Consider the following 27084-nt stretch of genomic DNA (forward strand, 5'->3'; position numbering starts at 1 on the left):
CGGTCTCAGGAATGCTGGAATCGGACTGGAGGACAAACGCCAAGCTTCTGCTCCTGTAAAAGGGATCATAAAATCCACAAATGAGCAACCTCAAGTTTCCTAAAATAAGAAAAAAGATTTTTGAAAATGAGAAATGCTAAAGAGTACCAGAACTTTCTCTTCACTCTGCTTAGAATGCATGACCTCATGACCTCATGCACCCACACACCCACACCTAAGCAGAGTCATAGGGAAGAGAAACTTCAGCATCATTTTTCTTGCTCCTGCTACCAGCCTTTGAGAAAATGAATTGAATATTCACAATACCATAAAAAAAGCCCCTTTAGTATAGAGTGATGGTGATAATGGGAGAATATATAAGATGAAAGAGAATGCAATCTTTTCTCTAAAACACATGGTTTGGTTTTTCAGTACACACTCTACTGACAAATATATTGGGTAACTAGATTTTCGAAGCAAAAATACAAAGAGGAAGTTATCTTCCTTTCTGGAATGTAAACTTCAAGAGATCAGGAGTATTTCTGTGTTGCTGTTTACTGCCATATCCCCAGGGCTCAGAATATAGTAGGTAATCAATAAATATTTGTTGAAAGAATGACTAAATAGCAAGTTATCTGAATACGCTAATTTATTTTTTAATAATAACAAAGAACATCTGTTTTCGTTGACATTATAATGAGAAGATAACTTCCTTTTTATACTTTTGTTTCCAAAATCTAGTTACCTAATATATGTGTGTATATATATATATATATATATATATATACACACACATATATATATATTAAAATCCTCCGTGAAGGCAGGGGTTTTTATCTTATTTTGTTAAATGCAGTATTTCCAGTTCCTCGTATCATGCACAGGACATAGAAGGCATTCAAAACATTTGTTGAATGAATTATTGGGCATATCTTGTAGAGGGAAACATGATATAGTGATAAAAATATGAACCTCCTATCAATGCCTGTTTTCTGGTTCAAGTCCCAAATGTGGGCCTGATTTGCTTGATGACCTAGAGAAAATGCCATATTTTACATAGGGTATCTGACGGTTCTATTCATGCCCTTTCCTCTACTCTGAGCACAGAGAATCTCTGTCTTTTTTCTGTGCCAGGGTCCCCCGTACTGCTATCAAAACCTAGTTTAATGTGACTGCCTCGTGGAGAGTCTTCATGATTAATCAGATTTGAAGCCTCATCCTGCTCTGCCCTGTGCATTCACTGAGCGTGATAATAATTGACATGATGGCAGCATTAGGAAAACTTTATCTAAAATTATTGAGACTTATCTTCTACTCTTTCCTTCAGTTATTGTTTCTTGTGATATCCCACTCTTCATTGCCTCTCCTTCCAGACCTGGCCTTTTTCACTGGGCCTAAGAGTTATTGCTGACACTCTCTAGCCCTGCCCTACCCGCTTCCCTTCACTGTTAACTCTGTTATATGACAATTTCTCATGATCTAAGGTGGTAACTGACTCATCTTACAATCACACTACGTAACCTAAGAGATAGTTGATGCAAGTGGACAGAATACTGATCTGATCATCATAAGACCTCATTTTTAGAAAGAGCTCTGCCACTAACCAGCTTTGTGAGCTTGGGCTACTCAGTCTCTCTGGGATACCCTTTTCTCATGTATAAAATGTGTGGGCTTGTCTAGATCAGTGTTTCTATACGTAAGTGCTATAGCACTGATCCATGTATATGTCTTTCAAAAATATGTTCTGGGGTCACATGCATTTGGGAATCGCTATGTACTTTGTCACCTTCTTAAACATTTGCAAGTTAAGGTGCTGACAAGTCCCAAAATAAAGGAAATATTTTTCTTTACCCAAAAGCTGACTTTTATTGTGAGGAGAGGAAACACGTTGGTAGTTGCTTGGAAATCCATGAGGGAATCTCGGTTGAACTTTCTAGAAATCTTGGCTGTAATCGCACATCCCTTTATCTTCAATGCCAGCTGCTGTGGGTATAGAGATAAGTAAGTCAGGATCTTGGCCTTTCATGTATTAAAAAATCAGAGGGTGGACACAAAAATCAGTGTTGTAAAGGATGGCAATTTTAGACTAAAGCTTTGTTCAAATTATAATGGGCATAAGGATTGAGAAGCAAGGAGGTCTGCCCAGAGTAGGGGCAGTGGATAAAGAAGGGGACGCTTCCACCGGTGAGGTGCCATTTGAGCTGAGCACCAAGGGGTGGTTGCAATAATTCACTAAGTAGAGAAGGTGGGAAAGGATAGTCCAGGAAGAAGGAACAACATGCACAGAGGCATAAAAGCCCCAGGTATATACTAGGCCTGTGAAATAATTTTGTGGTTATGGAATCTAAGAGTGGAAGCTGTCTTGGGAGAGAGGAACAGGAGAAAGTTCTGGGAGATGAGTAGAGGCCTGTTTGCCATGTGCTTTAAGTGCCATTCTATGGAGTCTGAATTTATCCTTTAGGTAACAGGAAACCATCCTTAGATTGGTTTTTAATCAGGGGAATTACATGATCAATAAGTATTTTATAAAGGGAATTGCGGAAAGAAAAGAGAAAATTCTGGAGTGCTAAGATGGATAGGAGGGGGAAAATGTTGGCAAGAAAACTAATTATGGTTCTATTGAAATGGCTCAAGTAAGAGATGATAAAAAGCTGAAAAGCAAAAGGATGAGATGGAAGAAACAGGTTTGAAGGAAATGTAGGAGCTCAACACACTCCGGGAAGTGATTAGACATAAGGCAACAAAGAAAGAGGAATACAAAATGACTCTGCAGCATTTAGCTTGGGCAAATGTTGTGTGATTATAAAATTTACTGAGATAGGAACTTAGAGGAGTGAACTGTTTCATATAGATTTGAATTGGACTGAGTGTTCTAATACACAGAGTAATTTTGCTGTAAAAGCACATCCATCGAATTTTACGTTTTTGGGTTCAATAATGATTTAGCTAAAGACTATATTCTTCTTAAGGAGATTCAGCATCTACAAAAAAATCTATTCCAAACTGGAATTCAGTAGGTACTCAATATATTCTTGTCAACAAAACAGCATTGTAATCTATATATTTCTTTTGATTTTATCTCTAAACTATAAATAATCAATTCTAGGTCTATAAATCCATTTGTTTTTTCATTTAAGCAAAAACTCTCTTCTTTCAGCCATGGATAATCCTATATACATTAATGTCTCAGTAGAAGTTTGTGAAATTATTTCCATTTTCTAGGAGGAAACAGCACAGAGCACCAACAATTTTAGTGATTATTTAAATATTAAGCGATTATTTTTGAACTAATCCTAAATTTGGTCTTAACACTAGATATTATTGTCACTATTACATTAAAAATATATTATGTTTAATAGTCAGGTAATGGGATTGTTTCAAAGACACCTTTGTCAGTGTAAATTAGAAAAATATTCTTTTAGCTAATCAAATTTTTAAGAAGTCCATGCTTGCTTATTGTATAGAACTTCACAAAGATTTTAAAGAATTATTTTCCCCAACAATTTTTGAAGTATACGGTTCTTTTATTTGGGGGAAAAAGAGCTCCCTTTTAGAGGCAGGATGTGGAAACTAGCATGACCCAAACTGTTTACAGAAAAGCAGTCTACACCTCCCTGATTAGGTCAGGGAATTTTGCCTCTACCTGTGCCAGCTGCCTTCTATTAGCACGAAAAACAAATTGTACAATCTATGTTCGCTGAACTATGACCACCTTCTCATTCTGAATTTTTTGTCCAAGAGGACCAGAGAATCCAGAAACTGAGTTAGTGGAGAGGAGTGTTGTTAGATACAATTTGTCAGAGGAAGAGGAGTAGAGGGCCAACCTTAAAAACAAACTGAGCTCTCAGAATGGCTACATGTTAGAGAATGAACACAATAGGGACAGTCAGAGAGTAACTCCTGAGAATTTTTTCCCTTTTACATCATAAAGAAATAAAGATAAAAACTAAATGGTCTTGTGATGGAGAGGGCAGCCTCTCCCTCCCCGCTACCCCCAGCTGCACTGCATTGAAGGCAGCTCCATGGAATTGTTTTGAAATAAATTTAGAAGCTTTGGGAGTCAGGTCCATGTTATGGTTGTTCCCACCATTCTGGGGTTAAGGATAAAAGGTTGCTGTGTCTTAAGCCTTCAGACTTTGCAGATTTCTAAATGCATTTTGTTGTATCTAGAAGAAATTTTGCACTCTTGAGAAAAGGCAGTGCAAAAATGAGTTGAGACACAATGTCCCTTTATCTCAGGGCAAAACAATCTTATTTCCCTGTAGTTGAAATAGAGGCAGGGGAAGTCGGGTTGTGGTATCTGAAATCAACAACCTCCTATCGGTTGTGCCATTCTCTCCCTGCTCTAGCACCACTCCCTTAACTTGGTATCTGTTTACTTTACAGAAGGCAGTTTTGGAGAAAGGATCATAAATATTCTGGCCCAGTACCCTAGGGGCCACGACAAGCAAAAGAACACACCTGCCTAGTGATAGACCTTGTGATATTTAACTGTGTGTGTTACTTTTTTAATCCACTTTAATAACTGGATTATCCACCCTCCACACCCCCAGCCCCAACTTCTTTGCTTTCTATTTCTGCTCTGAGGCCGTGAACACAGAAATCTCTGCAGGCAAATTACTCCAGAGCCATTGCAGAACAATCCTAGAAGGAACGGTTAAACTCACAGCATCTGGATTCCTGATCCTTTTCCGACATGGCAGGTGTGAGTGTCTGTATAAAATATTCTATGTTTATCTTCAACTTCGTGTCCTGGGTGAGTGTTTTTCTTGTAATTATCAATTTTATGCAAGAAAGGGTATCTTGATATAAATAGCATAAATGAGAACAGACTCTGCACGAGAGAAATAGGAGAGGAGGAGAGGGTATTTTCCATTTACTTGTTTGGATGTGTTTGTTCTTTCTTTGGTTATTTCAGTAATTGAAAATGAGCCAGTGACTCAAAAAAGTGCACTTCAGGTTCTGTGGGGGTAAACATTTCATAAATGTTTTGATATTGTTACAAAACAATCACAGAGGAAAAAAAAATACCCCTTAACTAAAAGACAATTCTTAGTTGTATATCATTCAGGCCTCCCTAGTTTAAGGACCCTGTGGGAAAAATCTGATTTGATTCCATTTGGTGCCTACCTCCTAAATTCTAACCTTTACCTCTGGGTTTGAAACAGGTGGATGGTGGGGTGTGATGAGAAAGACGTGAGAAGAGGATCATTTTCAGAGATCCAAAGAAGAAACAATGGTCATGCTAAACTTTAAAGAGTAACAGTAAAATTGCTTAATCATGGAAAGATTAAACTAAGGCACTAGTTTTGTATCAGAAATTTAAAGTTAGTATTTTGATGTGTCATTGCCCCATCTTTTAATCAACAGGGTTTGTGTTTTAGCCAGCTCTTATGTTTCTCTTGAAAGTCTGCAGACATAAGAAATAACAAATAAATTGATAAGCAAAATCTAACATTGGAAAGTTGAAAAATGAAATATGGAAAGGCAAAATGGTTAAGGGATGTTGGATGTTGGGATGTTGGAAAATTGATGTTATCATTTGTAATATAAATGATGCAATTAAAGATTGTTCAAAAGTAAGTCAATAGAAATAGCCCAAAATACTTAAATGAAAAAATTATTTTGTGTACTGGATTAAAAAATGGCTTATGCAGTATAAGCAGGAGAAAGTTCTGGTTTTGTTTTTTTACCTGGTTATCTTTAGTAAATAGGCAGCTGGTATCTACATGTTGGTAAATTTCTGTCCTGTTAAAATAATGATGTACCTAGCTAAACTTAAATAGATGAATATAGTCTTATTGTCTAGAATGACTTTCCACTCAATGTCAGTAGCCCTAATGAGTACAAGTGATATATATTGGTAAAGAAAATAAGTAAGTGAGACTATAAATGAATAAAATAAAATAAGAAAGGTTTGTTCTTTGTACTTCCTCTTTTCCTTAGAAGAATGGGCTGCTTTTGCAAATACTAAATGAAGCTCATGAATATATGCCAGATTTTAAAAGTTTGTTCTGATAAATTTCTTCCCTTGAAATATTTAAAATTGGTTAAACATTGAGATTAGAATATAAACAAAGAAATTCCTATGTACTTTGGTTGGTTTTGCTTTTAACTTTTTATTGTGGAGAACCTCAAACATTCACAAAATAGAAAAGGATAATCAACCCCATCATCCAGCCCCAAAAGCCATGAAACCATGGCCAATCTTTCCCGGTCCATATTCTCATCTACTTTCCCCACCCCATATTATTTTGAAGCAAATCCTGGATATACTATTTCATCTGTAAATACTTTAGTGTATATTTCTAAAAGACAAATAATTCTTTTTTTGAAAAAATGCACCCACAATGTCATCACACTAAAAACTTAATAAGAATTTTAAAATTGATTATCAAGTATCTATCCAGGGTTCAAATTTCCAATTGCCTCACAAATGTTCCTCTTTGAATCCGAATACAAACAAGGTCCACGCATTGTGATTGATTGGTTGATATATCTTTTATGTCAACTTTCATCTTTAGGTTCTCCATCCATCTTCATCTTTCCCCCACCCTGGAAGTTTTATGTACTTGTGTGTTTGGTTTGTCCTATTGCATTTTCTGTGATCTGGATTTTGCTATTTGAATACCCATGGTATAGTTTAACCTGTTCCCTTGTCCTCTGTGTTATCTCTAACTTAGTAGTTGCACTTGGCAGTTTGATAAGATTCAGGATATTATTTTGGGGGATGGGGCACAACTAGCTTATAAGTGATATTTTGTTCTTTCATCAAGAGGTGTATACTGTCTGACAATCTCACTTTTTGTGATGTTAGTAGCTATTGATGCTTAAGAACCTCAACCCATCAGTTCACTGAGTTTCAAACTGGTGACATACTATTTCTATCATTTTCTTCATTTACTAGCTGGAATACTTTCAATAAGGAGAGAGTTAGCATTTACTAATTGGTTACCATTAATGCCCAGTTTTTATTTTTTAAGAAAGGCAGCATAAATGTTTCTTACTCTTTACTCAGCAGATTTCAAAGTGATGAGTTTATTTTCTGGTATCATACAACAGTGATAAGCAAGTATTTCTTTAAATATTCTTATGAAATAATAGATTTAAATACCATCACAGTTCTTATCCTCGTTGATGTGCAATTTATTCCATTTTTGGTCAGTGGGAGAGTCTTCAAGTTGGCTCCTGAGTCCTTTTGACCTGACCCTAATAACTTTGATAACTTCTTCACTATTTGGGATGATAAGATGTTCCAGGCTCACTTCCCTATTTCCTGCCCCAGACCTGGAATTAGCATTTCTCCAAGAAGTCTTGATACCTGTTTCTAAAAACCTGCAACCATTGTCTCTTTATGATGCAGAATATATATGAGCCATTTAAACAAGCTGAAATATAAATATGCTAATAAATGCATGGCTTCTACTTTAATAACGTCTCAAAGTCTTCAAACTAGTAACAATCCTCAAATTATGAAAGAGTCAAAATATATCCATGTTGTATAAAAACAGCATACAAAGTGTTGATGGCTGTTTAAAATACATCAGAGGTCAGTATTTCATTAAATAGCTAATGAATAGCTATTCAATAGCTAATAGGAATTTGAAACAGATCTGAATTTTAAACTGAAATGAAAAAAAAGACAGTCTAGGAAAGGGGTATGTTATAGGTTCAGGATTATAAATTTGATATAAGAGTACAAGGTGAGTTGTAGACATCTGTACAATACTGTACCCAGACATTGTTACTGCTTTCCTGGAGAGCTCTGATTATTTTATGGTTACCATTATCTCTGTTTTTCTGATAATGAAGTCTTTCTGATGCTACGGATTTCAGTTAGATATTTCTAACTTCCCTTAAAAGGCCTTGTTCTTCCCATCAGCATAGTGATGGGACCTATAATCTTTATATGAGACATCTTGAGTAAGAGCAACAGTTGTAAAGACCAATGATAACGTCTCCGCCAACAGGTGACATCAATATTTTCATTCACAAGTTAGAGCAGGAGGAGTCTGTGAGGTTAGGGAACCATCCCTATTTCTACTCTCCCCTCTACTCCCAGCCCAGAGTTCTCAGCTGGAATTTTATAATCCTTCATAGGAAATTAGCAATTTGTCACATTTCTAATGTTTACTTAAGCAAATATTTTACGGTCCCACTGATGTGGTTTTCTTGTAGGCATCCATGGCCTTATGTTTTCAAATGAATTCTTTCTGGTGTAACTTTCGAGAAACTAAGCCTTTGCAAAGTAGGGCCAGATGTTGGAATATCTCTAAGATATGCATATGGTCATTTAAGCTAAACATACCAGTTTCTTTTGTGAGAGAACTTGAGATATGCCACCTAAATATGCAGTGATTTCTATTTGTTAGAATTAGTAATTGAAGAAAAACGTGAGAAAGTAAAAATCATTCCTAATCACTCATGCTAGAGTTTGATGCAAATTAGAGTGAATTAGAGGTGCGGTAGATAATAGGTAAATCATAGGTGCAAAACCTATTTCTCTGAGTCTTGTGTCAAAACAGATAAACTGCCCACATTTTCTTATGCTCCTCTTAGATAAGTCAAGCATGGGAGTGTTGTGGATGCTTGGAGTGTCTTAGGGGTCTGGGTAAGCATGGAACACAGGGCCTTTAGCCCACAGATACAGTGGAACCATTGCCAGAGGCAGAGAGCTGTGGAAGGGCTGGCTCTTTTATGAAGGAAAGCAGAGTGATGTAACATTACCAAACCCAAATGGGGGAAGGTGAGAAGGAGGAGCCAAGTTGTAAAGCCAAAGGTGTTAGCAACTGAAGGAAGCCAACACATGAAGAGTTTTGAAGAGAGCACAAGGAAGTCAGGAATTGAGAGAGTTCAGGAACCAGCATTTCAATGTCATCGTTGTATTTTATATGGTACCTGGGACACTAGATTGGTTGTGCCGAGTGCAATGAAGAGAGTTGAAGCAGAGCAGACATAACTATGAGACAGGATAACTGAAAACTAGGGTGCAATTATATTTCATTCTGATTGAAGAAATCCCCCAAGATAGACTTGACTATGGATGAAATGTGTGAACTTTGTAAATACAGTGGTTGCCTGCCACTATGCAGTCAGCTTGGAACTTAAACAGTGACAAAGACACTGGAGCCCAGAGGCTAAGAGCTGAACCTCAGCTCCTTCACCACCAGCTGTGTGGCCCTGGGAAAATTGGTTAACCTCTCTGTGCTTTATAGTTCCTTATCTGTAAAATCGGGATAGTAGTAATATCTACTTCATGGGTTGTTGTGAAGTTTAGATGGGTTAATACATATAAAGAACTCAGAATAATGCTAAATAAATGTTTAAGAAACAGACGTTTCAACCACCATTGTACAGCCTTTTCTATGAGTCAGGAGTATGAAACCACTCTGCAGAGTGATGAGTAAATTCCAATTTGGATTTTGAAACAGAGGAAGATATAAAATGGCAGAATTATGATAAGACAGAAATTCTTCTATCATAAATTAGAAGAATGGAAAGTTGATTTTGAAGAAACAAGCAGACTGAGATTCAAGTCCTGAATCTACATTGCTTTGTGGCCTGGAACATGTTCCTTGATTTTTCTTTGCCTCAGTCTCTGCACTTGTTAAACGAGGATGGTAATTTTACGCAGCAGGATCAATGGTGAAGATTAACTAAGATACTTTATGAAAGCCTGTGACCAAGGACTGACACACAATAATAATTCAATTAATGCTGTTTTCCCAGTTCCAACAATCATATTGCTTTTTAATTTAAAAATATTGGAATCCGGTGTGATAGTATTTTAGTCCTACTCTTTTCCTCCTCTGGCCTCATGGGGCAAGGAATCTGTGTGGCTGGAGGGAGATGCTCTGAGTCTGGCCTCCACTTTGGGTACTTATCTCAAAATACAGTCACACTGGGGATTAGGGTTTCAACATATGAATTTAGGGGCACATAATTCAGTCCATAGCGTATTCATAAGCAAACATCAATTACATAATTTCTTAGAATGCTGGCTCAGACCAACTGCATCCTAATTTCATAAAAAGAAGGATGTCCCATGAGAGCTGAGTGGCAACAACCGTGACTTTCTTCAAAGAGAAACCAGAAAAGGGTAGTGGGGTGTAGGCCTAGTAAGGTTCTGCAGTGTCCACTGATGGCTAACCTGGGGGCCTAACATATCAGCTAATTTCCTTTTACAACCTTATCAACAGAAAGAAGGACATACCTAGATGCTTATTTCTTAATTCATACTCCAAATTATTTAAAACATTATAAAAAGATCAGGGGCAAACCCTTAAAGCCAAACTGGAGAAAGGGCTCAAAGAACAATTATGATGATCAATCTTGTAACAACTGGGATAAAACAGGTTAGTACCAATCATGGCTCTAGACTGATTGTTCCTGATAGAAAACCAATTACTTTTAATTAATTTAATTAGCAAATTATGATACAGTTCTTAAAATATTCTCATCGATAGTTTTATAAAAACATCAGATTAAGATGATAATCATAATAGCTATTCAGATAATGTTATTTTCATTTAAAGCTGAAAGCCAGAGTGACTATTAAGACAAACAATGTAAATCTACCTATGAAAGGAGAAAAAAGAGAAAGAAAAATATCAGTGAACAAATTGGAATAACAAAAAATCCAACTGTTATAAAATTACTGAAAATCACAGAGGGTCTCATTATCATTTGATATAAATTCTTGCAGGTTTATTTATTAACAAAGAACCACTAAAATGAGCATTTATCTCCATCTGCAAATGAAATTAGGATTTAGTGGAAAAGAGGAAAAGAAATAAGGAGAGTTTTCAGGCTCTAAAGCTGTTTATTCAAAGATGTGCAGTTTATAGTGTGTGCGTGTGCACACCTATAAGATAATTAAATTGTATAGGTTATTTGGTGATTTGGCAAAGAGCTCTTTGGTAAAAAGCTTTGGTTTTCCATTGCATTTGTTGTTTTGCAGGAGTTGAAGCATGTAGTAAGGGTGGGGCTAGATTAAGAGTGGTGCTGGATTTTTACCATGTGACCGTTGTTATCTCTTGGGATTCCAGTTTCTTTAATCTGAAATGAAGGGCTTGAACCTAGATGAATTTTGAGATCTTTTAGGGAGCATAGGTTCAGCTGCTGTTTGCACTGCCTACTCATTTCACAAAGCCCCGACTCTACTCCCAAAGCAAACGTAATGAGAAGCCGTTAAGTGAAACTGCTGTTTGGGGGTTTTGGGCATATGGCCCAACCATGCATGAAAGCAATGATACTACAAAGTCATGGGGTTTGGAGGACTCAGGCATTTCTCTGTCAGAGAACCCTCAGGCCAGAATAGTCTAGAAACTCCTCCAAGGTCTACTGCTGTGTCTGGTATGTTACCAAGCTTGTTCTCAACATCTCTATCTAATAATAGATCTTGGATTTTTTTTTTTTTTTTGAGGCCGCAACATCTATACCTTAAAAAACAAAACAAAGCTGAAAGACAAGGTTTTTTTCTTACATTAAAGTAAAATGTGTTTCACATTTTATGTGTTGGTCTTGGTCCAAATTAAATAATCTGGTAAAGTCATTAAAGGAATTTAAGACTTTAAATACTGTTCCTCATTGTTCCTCTTCTCTGGGTAAGCTTTACTACCTAAAAGAGCTTATTTTTAAAAGAGCTTATTTGGGTACAAAAAGTGTCGTAAACCCTTGTTGCTTAACTGCAAATTTTGTCAAATGTTCTGCTGTTCCCTGTATATCCTGACTTCTTGAATCTTGAAGGAACGTTTGGTGATTAATCAGTTATTCCCTTCCTTTATGGTCTAAGACAGCTTCTCAAAGACAAACCCAGAGACTCAATAAGGATATTTTGTCTTTAAACTGTTATTACCTATCTTTTATATGTTAAAATCTAGCAGAAACACAGTTAAGAGTTGAAACATGGAAAACCATCTTTCCCCTCCCCTGTAGTGGATGGAAAACAGATTATTCTTATCAAACTTTCCAATTACAACAGAACATTTTAGCAATTATCTACACATAAATATGCCTCATTTATGTCTTTTAGGTTGTAATGGTAGAATTAATGATAAACCATTGTTACCAGATGGCTAGAGGTGTGTGGAATTAGAGTTGTAGTTTATCTTAGGCGTACTCTAACATTTTTTTCTTTTTTCTGCAGCTATGTGGTACCTCAATCCTGGCAGTAGCAATTTGGCTACGAGTAGGCAAAGATGGTCGAGAGGTAAATAAATACAAGTTTCTCCGCTGCCGAAGTAGTTTATTTCTCTTATAATGATGAAAGTAATGACAGTAATAATAATAATAAAATATTTCTATAGCATTTCCTTAACTGCCTCATGTAATCATTTGTGCTGATCTGTGAGTTTATAATTTAATTAAATTTAATCAAAATTACTCACTATGTGCCTGACCCTGTGCCAGGCATTGATCAATCCTTCTAGAGAATGGAGAAGATGTTATTCCCCAAATAGGAAGATTGCCATGAAAGAGGAGGTGGGAAGGGGCCAAAGCAGAAATTAGCCTCCTTCGTTATTTGCTGAAGTGCAGCCTGAAGTTATCTAGAGGATATAGACCACCTTGCCTCCCCACCAAGAGCAATTTTTGTACAAGGTATTGACAATAATTTGGCTGATTCCCAAGGTTGGGTAGTGATCCAAAAGAAAAGAAGGTGAGAAGTTCTCTTGGAGAAGAAGAATTTGAATCTGTGTTTTAAAGGCAGCAAAGTACAAAGATAGTTGGTAATTACTTGGGGCACTTGGTATTGAGGGTAACCCCTTGTAACAGTAAGATGCCGGTCACACCGGTGTAACTCAGCAGTTGTCTGGCGATGTCCAGCCTCCTGACACCAAGATAAGATTAGCATGATCCCCTGTGCCCCACCGCACACCGTTCCATGGGTGGCAAAGGTCTTACCAAGATTTCTGCGGGTCTGGAGGAAGTTTAGTTCCTACAGTTAATTCTAGCTCTGGTCTTTGGATTCCACACACACTGTCTCTGTTCTGTACCACAGTGTCACAAGTGTGGAAAGAGTGTGTGTGTGTGGGGTGGGAGAAGGGTGAGCATGTGGGAGGGTTGGTCTGTCAGTTTCACTTAACACGGTGCCTGGTACCATTTCCTGGCTCCCCTGCTTCCATTCTCCCAGCTCGCTTCTTCCCAGGGGTGTTACACCCCGCAAGTTATGATTCTTATCTCACGCAGGGCAGTTACCTTGTTCTTTGTTATCTGGGCTCTTGCCACTATTCAGGCTCACATGTACTCCTAGGGCCCTTTCGAAGTGTTTGCCTAAATGAAGTTTCCCCTCTCTAAGAGGAATGTTGATTCCTATTTAATAATTATTAAGATATTATTAAAACAGAAATTAAGGTAATGCATTTCCTATTAAAACTTATACCACGGTGCAGTTACATGCCATTGGACATAGCCTAGTTGAAAGAAATATTAAAAGCAAAAGCAAATTGACATCTGTTCTGATTCCCTTTTTAAAAGGATTGGTGTTTTTGGACTTTTTTTTCTTGCTCTCTCACTCTGTTTCTCTCCTTCTTTTCCTTCTTTCTTTCCTTCCTTTTTTCCCTTCCTTCTCTCCTTCCCTCTCTCTCTTTCTTTTCCCTTTCCTTTCCTTTTTCCCTTTCCCTTTCTTTTATTTTCTCTTCTCTTCTTTCCTTTCTTTTATTTTCTCTTCTCTCTTTCCTTTTCTTTTCTTTTCCTTAAAATTTGCTTTCTACCGTTAGAGAACCCCGAGAATCACAGTGGCAATTCGCTGCCTCTTCATTCTGTGCCTCACCATGGTGAAGAAATTGAATGGGGGATAGGTGTGGCAATAGTTGGTAACATTCTAGTCCATCAGGATTTCATTTGTTGTTTTATAGTGATACAAATATATCTGTGACTTCTTGATGCCCTTGGACTCTGGGATTTGAGTCCTAGAAGAGTATTTGAAGATTCTTAGAATCATTTAGAAACTGATGTTTGACTTTGGGACTCATAATTAAGCACAGAGATTAAAAGCTATTGATTTAGAGGGTGCTTTGGCCTTTTTAAGATGTGTATGCAGTCTGTATTCTATTTTTAAATTTTATTTTATTTGTTTGATATGGGAACATTTTACTTCCCCTCAGTGCTTCTGGTAAACAAACTTGGTGTTTATTCTAAGAAATCACACACATTGAACGTATTAAAAAACTCTTGTCCTTGAGAGGGTGTTACTGTGAATCTGGGGATAAGAATGACTTAATAGAGCTAGGCAGCATCTTTAGTTACATTTTGACTCTTGTGCTCTGTCAGCTTCTAACCCTAAACAAAAGTCATTATCTTCCAGGACGATTTTAACCAGCTTGACTTACGTGAAATTGGCTTGATTTATTTTTATTCAAAGTCAGTGACAAAGAATCAAGACTGTGCAGAAAACTGAATTTTACTAGTGGAAAAACAGAGGAAAATGTTTTAGAAGGAGAAACCTGAGTGCAAACACAGAAAACAAGGATGTCACGATGTCTTTATGCACATCTTTTAGCAAAGCTTTTGGTGCTAAAGTGTCTCCTTAGGGGTGCCTTGTTCTCCATCAGGATGAACTCAGCCCTGCATGAGGCAGAATGTATGCACAACCATCCTTGTCCCAGGAGATCCTTTATAATCCAAAGAGGACCCTGAGCCCTCTTCTTCAAAGTTCAGCCATGTCCCTTCCTATAGAAATTCTCCCCTTGTTCTAAGACACACACAGACAGTGTTCATCCAAGACAGCTTTTAAAACTCTGCTGTCTCTCCCCCAGAACAAATACCTGAACTCAGATTTCTATTTCTTTTCTGAATAAGAATAGCCACTTGTTGAGCTGGACTTGAAACAGTGATCCTCAGGTAGCCAACACATTGCTTTCTGGCCACTCTGGCAGTGGGTCACTCTGCCCAGATCAGTCTCAGAGAAGTGCCTCATTACCTGCCAAATAAGTGCTGGCCGCACTATCCAGGTCTCACTGGTAGATATTTGACCTATTGTTTCTATATCTGGACTGACTAACCAAGTCTTCATAACTCAGCCATTGAGGCTTAAACTGTCTTAGATACCTTAGGGTTTTCCTGCATTGGCCACAATGTACTAGTGAAGCAGTCTTTGATGGTGAGTAGATAGAATGGGGTTTCTAATGCTGCTTTTTTGGGGTTTTTTTGGTCATTATCTATTTTGACTCAGTTACCATGCCTGTTTATTAACGAAACTGATTTCTTAGCTCCAATCTTAACAAGCAAACCAACAACAACAACAACAAAAACAGAAAACCTGAAAAAGAGACAAAAAGAAAGTCTTTAGGACATAACCCAGCTTTCTAAATATGTAAATCGAAACATTATCTGTAAGCATAGACTCTTAGAGACAAAGGAAGCCTTAGGTATCACAGAGGCTGACCTAATTCCCTTTATAAGTGAAACTGGAGCCCAGTAGGGTTAGTTGACTGTTCTATGGTTAGAAACTTAGTTATTTATAAAGATTCTGACTGGAATATAGATTTTGGGTTTTAGTGCTCTTACAACTTTAGCATATTCCTTCCTCCTGATTATCAAATAAAGGTTTTGTCTAGGCTATGAGTTGATTTAAAAAGTCTTTAAAAATGTAAAGATCATGAATAGTAGTGTGTGTTTGTTTGCTTGTTTTGTTTTTTATTTTGGTATTTCCTGTTAAAGGAGCTGGTCTACATGTTGTGCAGCAGATTCCAAGAGGCAGTCTCTGAGCTAGTGTAAGACCTAGTGGTCTACCTAGAAATAGCCCAGTAGATAGAGGTCATAAGAAGTAGATGGGCTACACATAGCACTCGAATATAACAGAGGCACAAGGTTTCACTTTTTAGTTGTGATTTACTTCTGGACATATCTGTAGAGCAAGAGATAGATTGAGGCTAGGTGTTATGAAAGTGATGAAGAGTATACATGTGGGGGAGAGAAGAACCAAATTATGCAGAATGGGTAGCCCAACCCATCATAATGGGCCCTAGGATATTTTCCTCAATATCCCATTACTAAATAGTCAGTCAAAAAAAGAGTCTCTGGAAGACTCTATAGACTATATACTTCCTGGGAACAAGGAGATAGACTTGATATGGAATATTAGAAACTAGACTTATTTTATTTTCTTAGTTTAAATTTTTGTTTGTTTTGGCAAATGTATAGACCTATGTAATCACTACTACAATCAAAATGCAAAGCATTTTTATTAACTCATAAAAGTTCCTTCATATCCCGTTGCAGTCAGTTCCATCTTTCCTTCATACTCTGCTCAAAGGCCACACTGCTCTGATTTCCATCATCATAGCTTAGATTTACCTATTCTTTTTTATTTATTCCCCAAATGGATACTTTTTAAAATTGAAATATAGTTGATTTACAATGTTGTGTTAATTTCTGCTGTACAGCAAAGTGACTCAGTCATGCATATATATTTTTCATATTCTTTTCCATTCTGGTTTATCACAGAACATTGAATATAGCTCCCTGTGCTATACAGTAGGACCTAGTTGTTTGTTGTTTTTTTTTTTAACATCTTCATTGGAGTATAATTGCTTTACAATGGTGTATTAGTTTCTGCTTTATAACAAAATGAATCAGTTATACATATACATATGTTCCCATATCTCTTCTCTCTTGCATCTCCCTCCCTCCCACTCTCCCTATCCCACCCCTCTAGGTGGTCACAAACCACCGAGCTGATCTCCCTGTGCTATGCGGTTGCTTCCCACTAGCTATCTATTTTACATTTGGTAGTGTATATATAGGACCTAGTTGTTTATCCATTCTATAGATAATAGTTTACATCTGCTAATCCCACACTCCCAGTCCTTCCCTTCTCCACCCTCCTCCCCCTTGGCAACCACAAGTCTGTTCTCTATGAGTCTGTTTCTGTTTCATAAAAGTTCATTTGTGTCATATTTTAGATTCCACATATGTTATGTCATATGGTATTTGTCTTCCTCTTTCTGACTTACTTCACTTAATATGATAATCTCTAGGTCCATGCATGTTGCTGCAAATAGCATTATTTCATTCTTTTTGATGGCTGAGTAATATTCCATTATGTGTGTGTGTGTGTGTGTGTGTGTGTGTGTGTGTATACACACACACACACACACACACACACACACACGCACTACATCGTCTTTATCCATTCATCTGTCGATGGACATTTAGGTTGTTTCCATGTTTTGGCTATTGTAAATAGTGCTGCTATGAACGTAGGGGTGCATATATCTTTTTGAATTGTAGTTTTGTCCGGATATATGCCCAGGAGTAGGATTGCTGGATCATATGACAACTCTATTTTTAGTTTTTTGAGGAACCTCCATACTGTTTACCATAGTAACTGCACCAACTTACATTCCCACCAACAGTGTAGGAGGGTTCCCTTTTCTCCATACCCTCTCCGGCATTTGTTTTTTTGTCGACTTTCTAATGATGACCATTCTGACCTGTGTGAGATGGTACCTCATTGTAGTTTTGATTCACATTTCTCTAATAATTAGCAATGTTGAACATCCTTTCATGTGCCTGTTAGGCATCTGTATGTCTTCTTTGAAGAAATGTCTATTTAGCTCTTCTGCCCATTTTTTGATTGGGTTGTTTGTATTTTTTGTTGTTGAGTTGCATGAGCTGTTTGTATATTTTGGAAATTAATCCCTTGTGAGTCGCATTGCCTGCAATATTTTCTTCCATTCCATAGGTTGTCTTTTCATTTTGTTTGCGGTTTCCTTTGCTATGCAAAAGCTTGTAAGTTTGATTAGGACCAATTTGTTTATTTTTGCATAGATTTACCTATTCTTGAATGCCATATGAGTGGAATCATACTGCAATCACTCTTTTGAATATGGTTTATTTAGCTCAATGTAATGTTTTTGAGATTCACTCATATTGTTGAGTCTATCTGTTTGAGGAACTTAGGCTTTATAATTTAAATAATTAAACTGCCATAAAAACATGCTTTATGATGCTACCTTCAGGTATGAAACACAAAATATGCAAATCAAAGATCACATCATGGGTGAAACTACCAGTCCTTCTAAGCTTTTTAGAATAATTGGTGTTTTAAAAGCCTATTTCATTTCTTCCATCCAACGTCCAATATATCATCTTCAAAAAATATAAAATTGGAAACATTATCTGGACAAATAATACCTCAATAGAATAGAATGTAAGTGCCTTGAAGGCAGGAATTTTTGCTTGTTTACATCCTTGAGGTATCTCAAGGTCCTAGAACAGGGCCTGGCACAACAGTAGGTACCCAGTGGATATTTGTTGAATAAAAAACATCAAGAAAAGGGATTTTCTGTCACTGATCTTTTTCATTTTCAGATTCTCAGTCCTGGGGATGCTACCATTAACCCCTATATTGCTGTGAATATCTTGATTGCTGTGGGTGCTATCATCATGATTCTGGGTTTCCTGGGATGCTTTGGAGCCATGAAAGAAAACCAGTTCATGCTTGTTTTGGTGAGTTTTCCCAACAAATCCCAATACCCAACCTTCAGACTTTAAGGATTGTCTCCCATCCCCATTGTCTGTCAAAAGGACTTGCCAAGACTGATGACACTCTCTCACTTTTGTTTAGAGGGTTTGGTTGTGGAAACTAATATATTTATCTTAGATTAGAGGATACTGTGAGAGAAAACAAATTTTAGTTATTCATTCAGTCATTCATTCAATTACTAAGTACCTGCTATGTGCCAGATACTGTGCTAAAAGATACATAGATATGAGAACAATTAGAACCCATTAGGGAAGATTGACAAGTAAACAATTAGCAACAGTGAAGGTGGCCCAAGAAGAGAAGGGCAAGGATAGAGAAGGGAACTTTCAAGCCAGAAGAAGAAGTAAATAAGGTGTTTGTATGGGTGAGGGTGTGATGAGCTTTCCAGGGAGAGGACCTGGCAGTACAATGCTAGCATGTTTGGGGAACTGCAAAGCCTTGGGTATGGCTAGAGAGTGCAAGGGCTATTTTCAGTAAATAATGGAAGATGGGTCTGGGTGTGGGCTACAGTCAAATCACAATCCCTGCTAAGAAAATTGTAAGGGTGTGAGATAATCAAATTTGTCCCTTAGAAAGCGTCAAGGATAGATTGGGTTGGGATAACCCACAGATATTCACTTTTAACACATATACAGTAGAAAACAATAAATGGGTATAGAAAAAAATATTAGAAAAATTCATCAAGTATTTACTAGATAGAAATCTGACATGAGTTTATCAGAGCTCATCGAAACTTGTTTCTCTGATAAAAGTAGTATTGTGTTAGTCCCTGAACAAATAATTTTTAACTGATGGTTGATTATGAGGGAAGGTAAAGATAGAGTTTTAATGGGACTCTAATAGCATCCCTGGTGTTTGCTTTTTGATTAATAAGGCCTCATTTGCAATCTGGGGAATTTAATTACTTGTGGAGCTTGTTTTAACAAAACAACTAATTTGTGAGATCCTCCAAAAGTAGGATTCAGTAGATCTGAGGCAGATTTCAGGACTCTATTTATAACAAGACTCCAGGTGATTCTAATAGTGGTAGAGACGTTGTTTTGTATTCAGTTCTGAAGTTTGTCTTGAAGTTTGACTTTGTGTTTGATGAAGGACAAGAAAGATCATATTCAAATAACTTCATCTAAGTTTTCAAACTTCCCTCCATTCAACGTCATACCGATGCATACAGTCCTATCAATCGATTTCAGTTTTAACCATTTTCCTTAGTCAGTCTTTGGAGAAGATGTTTCTGAGTAGTAATGACCCCAACTTTGATTCTTGAGGCAAAGGATGGAGTAAATGAAGAGCATGGTTAATACTCCAACTGTAATATGATCCCAACTGCAGAAAGAAGCATGGTGCCAAAATGTCCCTAGATGTTACTGAATGTACTGGGGGTAATATATATTCCTTTTCTTTTCTTTCAGTTTTTCGTAGGATTGATTCTGATCCTACTTCTGCAAGTGGTGGCAGGTATCCTAGGAGCTACTAACAAATCTAAGGTGTGTACACGTATGATACTTAATAATCTTGGAAAAGTCTGAAAAATTGACATGCTACCTTCTGGCATGAATAATTTAACAATACTTTTCAATTTTCAGACTGAACGTGCTCTGAATGAGACTCTCCAGACTAATGTACATCTTTTGAGTGCAACAAATGAAAATGGAAAACTATTCCAGAAAGCCTTTTCTGAAATTCAGGAAGAGGTAATTAGAATTTGTAAGTTATCTGGAGAGTTGGACATAGTTCTCTGTTTACTTAATTTTTAACAGGTGTATTCTTTAAAGATTGAAAAATGTCTCTCCCTTCTGCAGATTTTGACTGATTATTCTGTCACTATGCCATAAGAAAAATCCAGGAATATTTCTAATTTTTTTTCCACCTTCTTACGAAGTTCTGAGGCAGCTTAGGACAGAGATTAAGAAGATATGTTTATGAAAGATTAAGCCTCGATTGAGCCAGATCAATAAGGGTTTTAATATTTACCATTTAGAAGGATAGTGTGTTTGGGATGCTTGGAGTTTCTCTCTCTCTCCTTCTCTGCCTCCATGCCCACCCTTCTCTCATAAAATTAATTATAGCTATCATTTATTGCTACTTAGTATGTACCAGATTTACATTCAGTAGCTCATTTAATTCTCACAACAACTCTTATGAGATGGATAATATCGTTATCCTCATTATCTTTATTAGACAGATGAGGGGATTACGGCTTCGAGAGGTCTGACAGCTAACAAGTGATGGGGTTGGAATTTGAATGCAGATCTGTCTGACTCACTAATTCTTTTTAATCAGTACAGTAGCCCTTCCCGTATATATGTATGCATGTATTTACTTTGGCTACTTCACTGTCTTCAGGGTAAAGTCAAAATTTGGGCAGGTATTGAAGGTATTCTACTATCTGGATCCTACCTAATATTTTAACTTTACTAAACACTACTCCATGAAGAAAGCACTCTAGTCCAGCCAGGTTTGTTTTCTCAGGATCTCTTAAACAAATCTGCCACCCTGCCTTTGCATCATTCCTCATCCTTGGAATGTACTTACTGCTTTTCTTTCTTTACAAATACTACATGTGCTTTGAGGTTTGACTAAAGTATTGCTCTGTGAAACTCCTCCCAACCACACCTTCTTTACTCAGAATTTCCATCGTATTAACTACATGTAGCATTTATTTCACGTATGTCATAGAAATCCTCCTAATCTTAGAGGGGAGCTAGATTTTACAGGACATTTAACCTGACTTCTCATTAATTGAAGTATTTTATGTTTATGTTCATCCACCCTCTAATTAAATATTAAAGAGCTGAAAGTTTGCACATTTTTGCCCATTCCATCCCATTCCCTTTACATCTAAGTCTGATGATTAATGTGTTCTTTCTTAATTTGAAACAAAATCTTCCTTCCTAGAATTTATATCATTTAGTCTTAGTTCTTCCTCCTGGAATTTCAGAGGAAAAAGAAAATCTACTTCTAAATATTGCAATTTTTTTTTGAAAATGGCTTCTTGTATGACTTTTAAAAGCTTTGACTTTGAACTTGTTTCTTGAACTATTTATCAGATGACATTTTTCCCAGAGTATTCCCCAGTTCCTATTTGGATAGACCCCAGCTTGTAAAAATTCTGCTTAAAGCATCATTTCCAGGAGCTGAAACCTGATATGAGTTAGTCTCTGTTTAACTTCCTCTGTGTTGTGTTTTTCCTAGCTCCCCCAGAGCTGTATTCCTTGATCCTCTCTCCTCCAGGATTATTCCCACTTTAGAGTCCAGATTAATCCAGGTTTAAAAGCAGGAGAATTTAGGCAACTCAGTTTCTCCACTGGGTGGGACCAAGCATCCTTGATCTTCCCTGCTTGCTGATCTAGGACAAAATGTACTACAGGTAACCACTGGGTCTCTGGGTTGGGTCCTGCATCACACTTGTTGCACGTTGTCCCTGGTATCCAAGGTCTTAGTGCCAACCATAGGGTTTTAAATGTTCTGTTTGATGTAGCACAATTCTGAATTACTTCTGCTCTTGTACACAAATTCTGTGCCTGAAGCTCCTTGGGTTCCCAGGTTCTCTTTTATTGTCTATTCTGTTTTTGTTTGTTTGTTTGTTTGAAATGTATATCCACACGGATTTTCTTTTCTTTTTTTTTAGTAATGCCTCTTTGGAGAAAGAATCCTACCCCAAACTCTGGCTGGGTGACCTGGGGCCGCATCACACGTAGACAATTTGTAGATACTAAGTGGCTTTCTTTTTGGTTTTCAGGGAATTCCCACAGAAATTCTCTGCTAACGTACTAGTGGAATGTGCCTCTCTTGAATTCTTAGTGATGACTACTTGTCTAGAGATTGTTGTATCATTCGCTGAACAGTGCCTTGTTCATCCAACTGCTATCACACTTTCAATGCATCCTGACCAACCTCTTCCCCACCTGCTCCCACATCTGATCTGGTGACTAGATATTATACCAAGTTTAGCCTTTCTACCTCCTGCTCTGTCTTCTGTAAGTGTATCTCTATACCTCCCTAAGGAATACTGTATTCCAAAAGTAGATTGATCTGTGAGTGTATAAAGTGGGACATATTCTTTTTGATCTGGAGTGTCTGTATCAATATCATTCAATATTATTTAATCAGAAAGAGTGAGCAATTAATTATGTCTACCATGGAAACAAGAAAGGAGGTTGTTTCAAGATTACTCTCTTTGCTAATATTGATTGACCTTGAGACCATCAGAAATCTCCAGCTCTTTGTCTCGTGAATGTCTAATGAGTCATACGTTTGTGCAAGTAAATCTTTGAGCTAAAGCACAAGACTTTATATCTGCCACAGTTGAACCTGTTAGTTTAAGTCCATTGTTTGAACTACTTTTGGAACTCCATTTTGTTCTCCAATGTATTAATCATCACTCCCAGCTCTATATCAACTACAGAGTTGAAAAGATACTTTCTATAACGTTATCTAAAGTACTGATATCAATGTTGAACAGATCATGTTCATGTGAGAGCACAAAGGAAACAACAACAATAAACACAAAACAAAAACAACAATGATAACAGTTAACATGTGTTGAGCACTTTCTATAAGCCGGGCATTGGGCTAAACACTTCATATCTTCACATGGGTATTCTATTTTTATCTTTCCAACAACTCTATGAATTAGATACTATCATTAGCGACTATTATTATCTGTATTTTACAGATGAAGAAACTGTGGCACAGAGAGGTTTAAGTAACATGGGTAACGTGGTCACCCAGTCAGTAAGTGAAAGTCCTTTCAATAGCCTACCATTGCAATGCATTTGAGCCTTAGAAAAACACCCAATCTTGGTTCTATTTTCTTCAATTTTTTTCTACCTTTCTACATGAGAAGTTTTCTCTTTAATTAAAGCAAATAGGACAAGATGAGATAATGACCTCTCTCTTTCATCTAATAATATTATGTGCCATTACTCTGAGTCATTGGGCTTATCCCTTTCTTGTTTTACTTAACCAAACATGACCACAACTTTCCTTAGTGTTTCCCCATGTTTTGGTTTATTTTGAGCCTTAACCTTCCTGACATTATTCTAAGAGTTTCATTCATCATTTTCACCCCTTAGCTGTTTTACAGATGTCCGTGTAAAATTCAGTCTCATGGAAGGCCCACTAAGCATCTTCTTTGGCCTTTGAGATGCCTCTCATTCTTTTCCCCCTCTCCTCCAAAAGTGATCAAAGGTCATGAGATAGAAATTTCACTTTTTAAACCTCTCATCTTTTTTGAGTAAAAGTTCTTTAAAGAGACCTTGACTCTCTCATGAACTCTCTGGAAGCTTCTTTTCTAAGACCTAAGAAGCATAAATCTGATTCTGCCCCTCTCTTTTGTCATTAAAAACTAGAAGGTGAGTTTTTTATATTCTCTCCAAGTTCTTCAGACTTTTGCATCTGAAACTCTATTTTTTCCTTCATTAATATGAAGACCAAAATGGAAGATTCCTTCATTTTTGTTTCTTCATTCAGGGAGTTAGGTGAGGTGACTTACACAATATTCTAGTATAAGAAACATCTTAATAGTGGTTTCAGAAGAATGTGATTCAATGTATTGACAATGTTTTTGTCTTCTCTCGTGACTTTTTCATATCTACTTTTCATCAAACAGTTAAAATGTTGTGGTTTGATCAATGGAGCTTCTGATTGGGGAAATAATTTTCAATACTATTACAAGTCATGTGAATGTCCAAGTGCATCAGATTCTTCTTGTACAAAGTATGATGGAAAAACTATTTACAAACAGGTGAGAACAAATCAAATTTGTCACAGTAAGTGCTTCTGTTTTTTTTTTCCACAATGAAAGTGTCTACAAAATATTAAATTGCAGCAATTACAATGGGAATCATGATATAAAAGTCCCAGGAATTTCCCAAATAAAAAAGAAATCCTTATTTAAAGATAAAAGTAGATATAAAAAATGAAAGTATTTTATTTCTTCTATGAGTCTGGCATCATTTAAATTCAACTTTAGTAGATCAAAGAAACATTCTACTGCAAGGGGAGGCAAAGTACAGGCTAACAGATAAAAGTTTATTTTGTCCTCTCTTTGGTGACTTTAATCATTATTCTCCTCTATTTTTCTATTTTAACATAGGCCTTAGAAATCTATATTTTCACTTTAATTTTCAAAGTAAAGCTTTCTTTTTCTAATCAAAGTTTCTCTTTCTCAAGTAATTGTATTGGGTGTAAAGAAATAACTTGGGCTTTAGAGGTTTCTGCTCTGGTTGTTAAGTGTACCTACCAATTTGCCTAATTATTGCTCCAATTGAGAAGTTGCCTCATACCTTTAAAGTCAACTGAAAAACTTGGGGGAATTCCCTGGTGGTCCAGCGGTTACGACTCCGTGCTTCCACTGCAGGGGGCACATCCCTGGTCTGGGAACTAAGATCCCGCTTGCCACTTGGCACAGCCAAAAAAAAAAAGAAAAAGAAAAACTTAGGTTTGTCTTTCATGTGTTGTAGATGGCATATTTATGTCACTTGCGAATGTTAATATGTGGATGTTATATTTCTTATTATTGCTTAATTCATCAAATATTTATTGACCACTTCCTATGTATTGGCCTTTTACCAGCTGCTGGAGATCCATTCCTAAATAGGGCGCAATGTCTGCACTCACAGAATGAATGCTCTAATAGGGAAGAGAGAAAGATAATTAGGCAACTTCAATCCAATGAACTATTGGTATTTCTTGGATAGGACCAGGCACAAGATATGATGGGACCCCATTTAACTCAGTCTTTGGGGTTCAAGATACAGCTTCCTGCAGGACATTATATGTCTCTTACCATAGGGCTTTACATAATTTGTTCCTTCTGCCTGGGAGGAAAGTGTACAAAAGTGACAGTTGATATTAATGTTTCATTTATTTGCTGTTATTCTTCACTGCCTGCTAGGTGTCAGACAGACCCTTGCTGGAACTGGACATGCTTGTGGACCCTCTAGGAGATTATAGTCTAGATGAGAGAGAGATACATGAAAGCTATTATAGTTCAGTGAGTTAATTTCTATAATCCCTAAAGAGTATTTTCAATCTAGCATTGGTTTAGTAGTGGCTACTGAGGTTAATTATATATTAGGAAATAGAAAGTATCTCAGGGGAAATGTCTCACCTGTTGACTATCACATCCCTTTTACTAATTTTATCAAAATAATGGAGACTGTTCTGAAGGGAAATTGCTGTTACTAGTATTTAAAGTAACACATGGGGGAGAAGTTGTCTACCAGATTACAGAGCTACCATGTCTTTTCATCATCAAAGTAATATCACTAAAATTTTTCATTATTAATTTTTATATTCCTCCCTGCTCTCCTCTCTATGTAATTTTAGTGACACAATATCCACAAGGAGGAGGGGAAGTAACTATGGTGTAAACAAATGTAGTTTCCACTTAGGATAATGAGGAAATTAGTAAATTAAATTGTAGATTGCTATCTGTGTCCTGTTAAAGATTCAACTCAAAGATGTGTTTCCTCAGGATAGATTTTGAAATGCCCTAGCATTATCCTGAAAAATAATAGATATTCCCTCCAAATTCACACATAATTCAGCTGAAGATAGACTTATAGCTGCACCAGTTTCCCAAAAGGAAGATCATAAATTCATGAAAGACTTCCATCTGCCTTGTGTCACTTGCAAGAAGTCTGGAAAAATAAGAAATCTGGAATGGCCATAATTCACATTTCTTTTTTCCTCTCCCTTTTGCCAAGATAACCTGGTTATCTAGAGGGGGAGGGGGGAGAAAACCCCTAAAATATAATGAATGTGACTCAGTAGATACCATTAATCTCATAGTTAATCTTAGATGATGTAATAATTTCCTCTAATGTTTACCACTTTGGATCAGATGAGAATGGAGAAACCCATTACATTCAGGAATGAAGGGGAAGAGACTGTCTTAACCTCATGGAGAACTTTTATTTTATTTAACAAATAGCAATATTTTGTTAGCCCTTTGCACATATAAGACCATCATAGGGATGATATATTTTCTGGCAATACAGACAATAACACTATTACATTGTATATTATTTTTCCATTTTAAAAATTATTCATATAATTTACAATTGTTGAATTTTTTAGGTCTGGTCTAAAATATGTTAAGCTTGAAATTTCATGCTGGTTTGAATAAATTTTTAAAAATGTGGCAAAGAGACAAATTTCTAAAGTCTCTTTTTTGTCTAAAGTAAGAGCATAACAGTGGACATAATGATTTTTTTTTCCTTTTTAAGGTAAAAATAACCCTGACACATATTAAGGGATTTTTGAAAAAAAACTTGTTTTAAAAATGAAAATGTAGGGACTTTCCTGGTGGCTCAGTGGTTAAGAATCCACCTGCCAATGCAGGGAACACGGGTTCGATCTCTGGTCCAGGAAGATGCCACATGCCACGGAGCAACTAAGCCTGTGCACCACAACTACTGAGCCTGCACTCTAGAGTCCGCGAGCCACAACTACTGAGCCCGTGTGCCACCACTACTGAAGCCCGCATGCCTAGATCTTGTGCTTCGCAACAAGAGAAGCCACTGCAATGAGAAGCCTGTGCACCACAACAAACAGTAGCCCCTGCTCGCTGCAACTAGAGAAAGCCCATGAACAGCAACGAAGACCCA

The 27084-nt window shown here is 36.9% G+C and overlaps 1 protein-coding gene across 2 annotated transcripts in view; it reads left to right on the forward strand.

Moving 5' to 3' along the window:
- The window catches only part of TSPAN8 (tetraspanin 8), a 273586-nt gene that overhangs the window by 233620 nt on the left and 12882 nt on the right, over window positions 1–27084 (forward strand). Inside the window, exons 3-8 of one of the 2 annotated variants that reach the window (XM_082419081.1) lie at window positions 4567–4735; window positions 12128–12190; window positions 18295–18432; window positions 19879–19953; window positions 20053–20160; window positions 24081–24215. In XM_082419081.1, the coding sequence (XP_082275207.1) occupies window positions 4676–4735; window positions 12128–12190; window positions 18295–18432; window positions 19879–19953; window positions 20053–20160; window positions 24081–24215 (579 nt within the window). In that variant the 5' untranslated portion in view covers window positions 4567–4675. Of the gene's footprint in view, window positions 1–1837; window positions 4736–12127; window positions 12191–18294; window positions 18433–19878; window positions 19954–20052; window positions 20161–24080; window positions 24216–27084 lie in introns of both variants that reach the window. The other variant, XM_082419084.1, reaches the window with a different exon arrangement.

This window comes from Balaenoptera physalus (genome assembly GCF_965194825.1).
Source record: "Balaenoptera physalus genome assembly, chromosome: 13".
Classification (NCBI taxonomy): Eukaryota; Metazoa; Chordata; class Mammalia; order Artiodactyla; family Balaenopteridae; genus Balaenoptera; species Balaenoptera physalus.